At 44.5% G+C, this 10598-nt stretch overlaps 1 protein-coding gene across 4 annotated transcripts in view; it reads right to left on the reverse strand.

Annotated features, from left to right (window-relative positions):
• Positions 1-2410: 2410 nt before the first annotated feature.
• Positions 2411-10598, reverse strand: part of ZNF608 (zinc finger protein 608) — a 117672-nt gene continuing 109484 nt past the window's right edge. For 3 of the 4 annotated variants that reach the window (XM_049649113.1, XM_049649110.1, XM_049649111.1), the window contains 5 exons: positions 10141-10558; positions 9378-9550; positions 7625-7778; positions 4033-4114; positions 2411-3431 (listed from right to left, as the gene is read on the reverse strand). In XM_049649113.1, the coding sequence (XP_049505070.1) occupies positions 3425-3431; positions 4033-4114; positions 7625-7778; positions 9378-9550; positions 10141-10558 (834 nt within the window). In that variant the 3' untranslated portion in view covers positions 2411-3424. Of the gene's footprint in view, positions 3432-4028; positions 4115-7624; positions 7779-9377; positions 9551-10140; positions 10559-10598 lie in introns of those variants that run through there. The other variant, XM_049649112.1, reaches the window with a different exon arrangement.

Raw genomic sequence — 10598 nt, forward strand, 5'->3', positions numbered from 1 at the left:
CCTTGGGCCGAAACCACGGTAAATCAGGGTCACAGGCCAGGGTGAACGCAGAAGGCCAGCCTTTAACTCCCCGCGCGTTAGTGACCACTGCTGACCAGCAGGGGCAAGTTTCCACGAGAGAGCCACCTGAGATCCAAATGGGGGAACCGAGGGTTCTACGTGGAGCCTGTTCCCTTGTTTTTTAATATTCTGCAGTCGATGGGACCACAGCTGTAAACAACTCTTCACTCTCATTGCTCCGTGAAGTTAATCGGCACTGTGTCAGCACTGCGGGCTTTGTGCATATGTTCAGGACAAGCTGATATGAGCGGGCCTGGAATGAATAATGTTTAGTAAAATCAATAAGCCCTATTATTAGTCACTAAGGGGACTGATTTTATGTCTATAAAAGTGAAACAATTAGAACCGCATTAATGGCAGATTCATCATAGTAATATAACGGAGCCAAGTATGCCTGTCTTTTGGGAATCTTTAATTTACCATTCAGTCCTGACTATGTACTCAGCTAGAGAATCAGCACACAGAATATAAACAGACCCTGGCCTTTGGCAATTCGTGTTGTCACAAGCAAAGACAACACTGTAACAGTTTCGGGGGAAGAAACAAAACTTCATTTAGTGATTAATGTAAACCAGTCGTGAAGAATGTTCCCGCAAAAGCCTAGGGGGAGAGACTATTCAAATCGCAATGTGCCTTTGGTCATATATCGCGCTGCGCTCATCAGCACTCCTGTTTATTACGGTTGCAGAGCTAAGCATGGTCGGCCGCATCTAGTTATACTCTATTTAGGCACCTAACTAGCAGTGATTAAAACGCTGGTATGTAGTAAGCATACACCCAGGCATTTCGCAGCTGAAGGGGAAGACCGGCTTTTATGAAAATTGTTTTGAAAGTACTTATTGCGAAAACTAGGAAAGTCCTCAGGAACCCGTAGCGTCGCCCGGGCACGGCGGTAGGTGAGCAGAACACGGTAAGTGAGCGGAAGACTTAAGGTGCTCTTAGTCCGCCGTGGCGTTTTGAACAACTCGATTGTCTGGTCTGTTCCGGAACGACAGCAGCACGTAGGCCATTAACAGACATACTTTAAACTGGGTTCGGAACAGAGGAAACATGCTTGTTGAAGCGGCACACGAGAAATTACATCAGCTCTTCAAGGATACATCAAGATGTGGTCTACAAACTGAAAACGAAAAAACGGATTTAAAAATGTGGGTTACAAAATGATGGGAAATACGTGAAATTCTCTCATGAGTAGGAAAACACCAGAGAGTGATTTTTTTATCAACAGTCACGAAGATGAAATTCAAAAGGAAACCCAAGTGAAAATTCAAAGAAAAACGTCCTTCTACAGAAATCTAGTAAGAACACTGGCTGGACCCGGAAGGCGCCCGGCAAGGGTAACACTTGAAGGTGATTTTCCGAAAGTGGAGAACACATGTCGATTGCACAGAAGTCTACCCAGTTGTGAAGACAAGGCCCCTAAGGGGGACAGCAAGACAAAGTCCATCAACTTAAAGAACTTTTTAGAACACCAAGTGGGAGAACTGCCATTGGCAATTAGAGTAAAATTAAAAACTTAAGAGTTAGTTGCAAAGAAGCACGGAGATCAACCAGTCCAGACACAGAAAGCACACCCCCACTGCGGCGTTTCTTAGTGGCTGCGATGCCCCGCCCCCCCCCCCCCCCCCAGATCTGTGCATGGATCACTTCTCATCTCCTGTAGTGAGGCTTCTCTGATCGCTCTATCTACACTCGCGGACTTTCACATCTCAAGCCCACTCACGTGCTTTCTGTCCGTAGTGTTTATCAACCATCTATTATACTCTATCACATAGATATTTTATTATGCTTACCACACCTAAAAATGCAAATTCTGTGAGTACAGGAATTTCGGTCTGTTTTGTTCACGGCCATATTCCAGCGCCTACACAGTGTCCGGGATAAAAGGAGGTGCTCGGTGAGTGCTCTTGGAAGGGAGGGAGGATGGGAAGGGGGCAAGGAAGAAGAAAGGAAGCAGGCAGTTCATTCTGTACGTTTGGCATAAAATCCACTCATGGGACAACTTAATGGCAAGTCAAATAAATGCCTAGCTGACTTTTTACACACTTCACCTACTGTCCATGCGTTGCCAAGACTAACTTTGCAATATCATTCCGTATTACAACAACCTGTATCTACCAATCTGTAGTGATATCACGCCCCCTGTTCAGAGTAAAGACCCAGTGACTATGGACGTGTCCTCTGAATTAAACACACCGTTTGGATGTTATACCCGCATATCATATAAGAAAACTCAGCATGTGTGTACTTCATGAACTGAACATTCATAATATCAAGAAACCGTTTTTTGAAAATTGGAATCACAATCAGCCAACCAGAAAGAAGTCGAGACAGACAAGAAGCCGTTATAAAAAAAAAAAAACCTTTTTAATTCTGATTGCCAAATTATTTAAGGCAGGTATAAAAAAGGAAAGCATTCAATATACATTTTACATAAAATAAACTAGATTACAGCATAAAACAAGTAACCAGGCAATGGCGTTAAAGTCTCTCTCTTCTAAAACTGGATAATTGTAAACATTAAAAAAAAAAAAAAAGTTGGCGGTGGGAGGGGGGACTGTAAGACTATTCAAGTAATACAACAATCACAGATGTCTCTGGTACGCAGGCTATTGGGTTATTTGCCATTCAAGATTATCAAAAAATGACACCTCATTATTCACAGATGCTCATTATTTCCCCATTTTTAATCTTTACATTATCTACAACACAGTTTTTGTGGTATTGGCAACCCCATGCCTTCCAAAAGTCATTTTTTTCCCACAACACACAAGTACAAACAGTGACTACAGGAACATTTTACACGGATGTGTCTTTAACGGGAGCCACCAAATAGACATCTAAATTGTACCCAAGCGTCATCATCACAGCCAGCCTTTCTGAGGGCCTTGCGGGGGCGAGGAGGAGGGGGGCGGGAATCTATGAAGGATATGCAAGGTTCAGGCACACGGATACGTCATTTATTTACAATCGAAAAGGAAAAGGAAAAGAAAGTAGGCAGCCTTTTGTGGCTAACGCTTTTCAACATGACAAATACATTTTTTTTACTTCCTTTACTGAGTGGTTTGCAACGGGATAGCAGACCCTGTGTGTGCGAGCCTGGTTACTGATACAAAAAGTAAAGAATATATATATATATATATATGTATATACACATATATGTATACGTATATATATATAAAACAGAAGCTTAATTACAGCAACATTTGTTACTCTGTGATAAAATCTGTAATTTACAAAAATGAAATGACTGGTTCTTGCCTGCCATTAAAGGCATTTCAAATTAACACCATGGAACTGATGTCTGTATAAAAGCGCTTCCCCATGTGATCCAGTCACATGACAACGTACATTTCCAATCTTGTTATTCTCTGCAAAGGAAAAAGAAGACCTTAGCACAGGGCTCCATCCGCATTTGACGCCGAAAATGTGAAAACCCTAAGACTGACAGGCTTATCTTAATTCTATTCAAATCATGGAACTCGCTTATTCAAGAAAGGGAACGCACACGAGGGTTATGATCTACACTGTGGAAAAAATAAATTATGTTCCTTTCTGACACAACTTGAGGGATAATTAAAAGTATCAAAGAACAAACATGACCTTTAGCATTCTGAAAATAAATGTCTCCCTTTGTGACTTTATTTTGAAACATGATAAAACAAAGGGAGTGGTGGCGGAGTGTTTTAACAGGGCTGTGAGGGTAACCTAAGAGGCTTTTCAACTGCTCGAAAAATAAATAAATAAAAGCACTCATCAGTTAATTACTAACCTATATTACAGCTAAAGAGATGAGGGTCCCGGAACGTAAGCTGCATGTAAAGCAACAGGCCATAAAAGCACGTTCGTTACAAGAATATAAAAACCCAAGGAGCCAAGTTTTTGGTCTAAAAGGCCTATGCTTAACTGCCTCCCACCCATTAAGATGTCTCTATGTAGAAAAATGTAGATTCAAAATGTAAGGATATTTACCTTCTTTGTGCAGGAAACATTCCTGATGCAGATGCCTGGGCAGCCACCTGCTGAGAGGCAACGAGGGCGGCGGAGGTCAAGCCTAATGGGGGAAAAAATGCAGGGTTTCTGTGACACTCGGGAAAGATAAGAGCAGGTGCAGGCCCAGGGGTGAAGGGCTGCAGCAATCCGTCCTCTCCTAAACACACACAGGAAATGTTTCACATAGAAGAGACGGAGCCCACACCGCTTAGTCTATCCCCTATCTAGCCATTTATCCAATACTCTGCGGTTTTCTTAATAGCTAGTCAAAGAGAAGAGAGAACATTCCATCTCTGTGACTCTGCATGGTACTAAATGGTTTGCTCGCATTCCTGAATAGGAAGCTCAGGAGACATAATAGGTCCCCGGCAACAACAGGAATCAAAAGTCACAGTGAATTACAGAAGCAACACGCCATTTGCTTAGCATACAATACTTTCATAATAACTTATCACTTCGGCATTTCCCCAGTGAATGAACACAATGCATCCTGCATCCCGTAAGAAACACAGAACTGGTGAATCGAACTTAACAACAGTCCTAACTTCTACCTTGCAAGAGAAAGACAGCAGTCAGAGAACGGAATGGCTCCAGATGGCGCGAAGCTGCCTGATAGGAAATTATTTTTTAATTCTACAGAAAACAATCCTGGAAAAACAAGAAAAAACACACGCAAAGCTAGGGAAGATGATTCTCCTTCTAAGCCCTCTATGTTCTTTCTGAACACTACTAGTCGACTGTGAGTGGTAACGAGGGCTAAACAAATAAAAATGACCTTTCCCATGTGTAGAGTACTTCCTACTTCTGGAGGTACCTTTTACACATGGTATCTCGTATTCACACAGCAGAATGAGGGCCAACGTGGCAAGTGCTATGGGTTGAATGTGGCCCTCCAAAATCCCTACGCGGACACCCTAATCCACGATGTGATCATCTGAAGATAGGACTTAAATGATTAAGGTCAAATGAGCTCATGATGTCCTTATAAGGAGAGACACCAGAAGGTAGCTCTCTCACAAGCTCTCCTCCCTCCACCGCTGCCCCTGCCCCCTGCACACAGAGAAGAGGTCGTTTAAGCACAAAGCAAGATGGCAGCCACCTACAAGCCCGGAACCGAGCACTCGTGACCAAGCAACCGTGCTGGCACCCAGCCTCCCAGACTCCAGAACGATGAGAAAACTTTCTGTGGTCTAAAGCCAGAGAGTCTGGGACATCTTGTCATGGCAGTCTGAGCTACCTAAGACAGCAAGAACCTAGCGAGTGGATCTCTTGGTAGAGATGGGGCCACCACCCACCCCCGTAAGGTGACAGAGCTGGGACAAGTAGCAGGAGGTCAACCAGAACACCACAAATCGAAGGCTATCTCACGACGATTCTATGGCTTTTTCAAAATGTTTCGCCATCATTAAAGTCACGGCAATGAACGGCTGTGTAGAGCCCCCGAATTACAGGGGATTAAAAGTGTTGACCCTGTCCCCAGCAAATAACCACCAGCATTTTTCACAGGGCTAGAACAAACAATCCTAAAATTTGTATGGAACCACAAAAGACCCCAAATAGCCAAAGCATTCCTGAAAAAGAATGGTAGCCGAAACTGGAGACATCACGATTCCGGACCTCAAGCCATATTACAAAGCTGTAATCATCAAGACAGTATGGTACTGGCACAAGAACAGACACAAAGAGCAATGGAACACAACAGAGAACCCAGAAACGACCTCACAAACGTATGGCCAACTAATCTTCGGCAAAGCAGGAAAGAACATCCAATGGAAAAAAGACAGTGTCTTCGGCAAATGGGGTTGGGAAAACCGGACAGCGACATGCAGAAGAATGAAACTGGACCACTTTCTTACACCATACACAAAAATAAATTCAAAATGGATGAAAGACCTAAATGTAAGACAGGGAGCCATCAAAATCCCAATGGAGAACAAAGGCAACAACCTCTTTGACCTTGGCTGGAGCAACTTGTTACTAGACATGTTGCCAGAGGCAAGGGAAACAAAAGCAACCATCAACTATTGGGACCTCATCAAAATAAAAAGCTTCTGCACAGCGAAGGAAACAACAAAAACTAAAAGGCAGCCTATAGAACAGGAGAAGATATTTTCAAATGACATATCTACAAAAGGGTTAGTATCCAAAATCTATAATGAACTTAGCAAGCTCAACACCCAAAAACCAAACGACCCAGGTAAGAAATGGGCAGAAGACACCAATAGACATTTGTCCAAAGAAGACACCCGAAAGACGGCTCACAGACACAGGAAAAGATGTTAACATCACTCCTCATCAGGGAAATACCAATCAAAACCACAATGAGATACCACCTCACACCTGTCGGAATAACAACTCCGGAAACAACCGGTGTGGGCAAGGGTGCGGACAAAGGGGAACCCTCTTGCACTGCTGGTGGGAATGCAAACTTGTGCAGCCGCTCTGGACAACAGCGTGGAGGTTCCTGAAAAAGTTAAATTTGATCCAGCAGTCGTACTACTCGGTAGTTACCCAAAGGATACAAAAACACAGAGCTGAAGGGGTAGAACAGTGTTATCAACAACAGCCAAACTGTGGAAAGAGCCCAAATGTCCATCGACTGATGAATGGTTGATTCATCGACTGATAAAGAAGAAATGGATACACACACACACACACACACACACACACCTCTATATACACACACAATGGAATATTACTCAGCGATCACAAAGAATGACATCTTGCCATCTGCAATGTATGGATGGGGCTAGAGTATATTATGCTAAGGAAAATTAGCCGGAGAAAGACAAACATATGATTTCACTCATACATGGAATTTAAGAAACAAGACAGGTGACCAGATGGGAGGGGGGGGGCGGGGAAGAGAAGACAAACCACAAGAGACTCATAATGATAGAGAACAAACTGAGTGAGGGGTTGATGGAGGGAGGTGGGTGGGGTAGGCAAGATGGGTGATGGGCATTAAGGAGGGCACCTGTGATGAGAACTGGGTGCTGTGCAGAAGTGATGAATCACTGAATTCTACTCCCGAAACCAATACTGTGCTGTGTGTCAACTAACTAGAATGTAAATAAAAATTTGAAAAGAAAAGGTTAGACCTAATCATGTCACTCCCATTACTTCCGGGGTGAGGGTGGGGGTGGGGGCAGATACAACGTAAAAGGCCTGCAGAAACCAGTGCCATTTCACCAAAGCCTCTCATTATGCCTCCCTTTTTTCCCACAATTTCCCTCAAGCAGCTATCTGATCTTCTGATTGTTATATTCAGTGCCCCAGACACTGGCCGCCACCCTCAGTCCATGAGATAGCAGGAAGCCACCGATAACATCAACCAGTGACAATTATTAAGTGGGAGTCATTTCCTGTCTCAATAGAACACAAAGACGCGGGGAATAGCCTTCATTGTATCACTAGGAAATACTAGGAAATAAGAATTAAGAACTTATTTACTCCCTGGAGTTCATGTTAACTCAAAGCTCAGTGTGTTTATTTTAAGACGTGAGCGGTCCTCTGGGCCCACAGTTTTCCAAAGCAGAACGAACAACACAATAACGACAGAACCGCTGACCTTGGAAAGGGTCATATTGACCAGGGATGAGTGGGTAACCCATGCCCACGTGGGTGTGGTGGTGCGTGTGCAGGTGCCGCTGGCTGAAAGGCGAGTGGCGGTCCCTCTCCCGTTCTGCCTCCCGCTCCCGCTCTGCTGTCGCCTTTTCCACGGGCTGCAACAGAAAAGAAAGACAGGCCCCTCTAAATACTCTGAAAAACAACCGACAGGAGCGCTAAACCACTTCTGTCCTTTGAGCCCTATGTGTAAATGATTCAGAAGCAAACACAGAGATACTTAACATTCCTTACTAAGTGAAGATAATTTCAAAAGGCACGCATGAGTTCCAGCTGGAATTAAGCCAAAGCTAAAGAAACGCCCCACCTAAAAGTTAACCAGGTGCCATCAGGGTTTGCCTCAAGTGATGGAAATAAGAGAACTTTTTCTTTACAGTCGCTCGAAATTGCAAGATTAGGATCTACCCGATTTCTTCCCAGAAACATTTATACATGGGTCAAGAAGGTTGAAAAAAATTTTCTAATGACTGTGTATTTTACTTACATTTTGTGGGGCGAATGTATCTCCCAATTCTCAATACACCTTATCCATTTTAGCCCATTGAAAATACACCTCTCGGGGTGCCTGGGTGGCTCAGTTGGTTAAGAGTCTGAGTTCGGCTCAGTTCTGATCTCACTGTTCAGGAGTTCGAGCCCCACATCGGGCTCTGTGCTGACAGCTCAGAGCCTGGAGCCTGCTTCAGACTCTGTGTCTCCCTCTCTCTCTCTGCCCCACTCCCACTCTTTCTCTCTCTCAAAAATAAACAAACATTTAAAAAAAAAATCTTTTCAAAAACAAATAAACAAAAAAAGAAAATACACATCTCAACATGATAGGGCAATACCAAGTACGGGAAATCATCGCCCTGTGCCTCTGAAAGCATTCCAGAATCCAGCAGCTTCTGAAGGCTCAAGAAAGCTGTGGTTCTCCCGAATCACAGTTTACGACTGCCTTTCCTACACGTGTCTGCCCACTAGAACCCGGCCAACCTGAAGTTCTCGTTGTCACGTGAAAAGAAAAAAAAATGTCTGTGCTGGAAGGAGTACGCACAGAAATAGATTCATGAATCCCCTTTCCTAGCTTACAGTCCCTGCTGGACTCATCCACATCAAAGATCTTGTATCTTATTCCAAACTTCTTTTCTAGGCAAGAATGGCCACACCCTTTTGTCTCTCTTGACAACAGCCTTTAGGACTAGTGGCTGCCCTCTTTCATGGAGGGGGTGGTGCCGGGATGGGAGCAAGGGTGGAGCCATCTTTCACAAAGGCCCTTGTCTCCCTTGCTTCGGGAAGTTACAGGGACAGGACAATGGGTCGAGGCCAAAACAGACAGGGGCAGCCGTCCCTTCCCCACTCGACTCACCCGTGCCAGTGCACCAAAATATCAGCCATCAGAAATACTTCACGCCTCAAGCCGGCTCCTACGAATTTACACGTCCACCTAGCAAACGCCCTCCTGGGCAGTCGAGGCACGGTGCATTTTGCGACAGAAAAGCCCGCCAGCACCACAGACGCTTTGACGATTTTTTTTTTCTTCCCCCTCGTGTGTGAAAGCATCTTACCTTTGAACAGTCCGTTCTTTATGTGCGAAGCTAAAACAGCATCTTGAAATCACAGCCGGGTTCGAAAACCATTTCTATTTCAAGACCGCTTCCTAGCTTGTCCCCTCTTCTCCCCCAAAACATGGTACTTTTAAGTAACAACAAAAGGAGGCTTACGGCAGGAGACTTGCTATGGTACTGGTTGGCATGCTGCTGGAGCAAGTCCAGCGCTTTCGATTCCGATGTTGTTTTCGTGTTGATGCTAGGGCTGGTATTGACTTTCTCTGCCTCTTCTCTCCCTGACATCTTCCCATAAACAGGATAATGAAAGCCTGGAGAGAGATAGGCCCCTGCAGATAAACAACAAATGCCACATCAAGTTATGGGCTCCGTTTTTTAAACAGGAAAAAAAAAAAAAAAAAAAATCACTCGGGTTACAACGAATTTGGGCCAAGAGTCGGAGACCTTAACATAGGGGATTACATTAAGAAGGGGCTACATCATCGTTAAAGTGCACGACGTAGGTTCTCCGATTTTCTTCTCCCAGTTAATTCGTCCTGATGAACGGAGGTTATAAACAGAATTGAGCTTACAGCCATTTCGTACATTTACGCGTCCGCTTAAGTGAAAGGAACAGTAACTATAATGATTATGACAGTGAGCGCCGAGAATATTTTCATAGGCAATAAAGTATCTGTCAGTCTAACAGACTAGAGCATCAGAGTCTATGGAAACTAGAGCTGGGAACCGTTGACGTTTTCTCTAAGCCAAAACAAAACGAACTCATGTCAAGTAAGTTTCATCCTGGGGACTTGAAGCAGCATAAAGACAAGCAAAACAAACGCGACCACCGAAGCATCTCATTTATCCTGAGCTTTTCAGTAACCAATAAGTGAATGTAGCCTTTCCCTCTAAGAGAGCGAGAACCCGCGACACGTACCAGGGTAACTGTGCATTAGGACAGGAGAAACAGCCCGGTATGCAGGGTGGCTGGGGTCATACATCTGTGGGTAAGGATAAGCATGCAAATACTGTATGAAGGGCTGATGCTGACTCAGAGGCGAGGAAACTGCCACTCTCGTTCCCCGAGAGTCCTTCCAGTTCACAGGCGTCTTCCGATCATCACTCTTGAGCTTGTTCTCCTCCGTGGACTGAGAATCCGGGCGCTTGGCCTCTTTGGGCTCCTCCTTAATGCTCGTTAATGACACGGGAAGGCTGGACACACCACTGTCTTTAGTGGGAGTCTTCCTGGGACTATCTTCTTTTAATTTCTTTTCCCTCTCAAGCTCTTCTGACTTTTGCTGATCCAGGTATTTGGGCTGGTATACATAATGATGCCAGGTCCTTGAATCTGGATCCTGATGGAGGGGAGGGGAGGGGAGGGGAGGGGAGGGGAGG

This window comes from Panthera uncia (assembly GCF_023721935.1).
Source record: "Panthera uncia isolate 11264 chromosome A1 unlocalized genomic scaffold, Puncia_PCG_1.0 HiC_scaffold_17, whole genome shotgun sequence".
Taxonomy (NCBI): domain Eukaryota; kingdom Metazoa; phylum Chordata; class Mammalia; order Carnivora; family Felidae; genus Panthera; species Panthera uncia.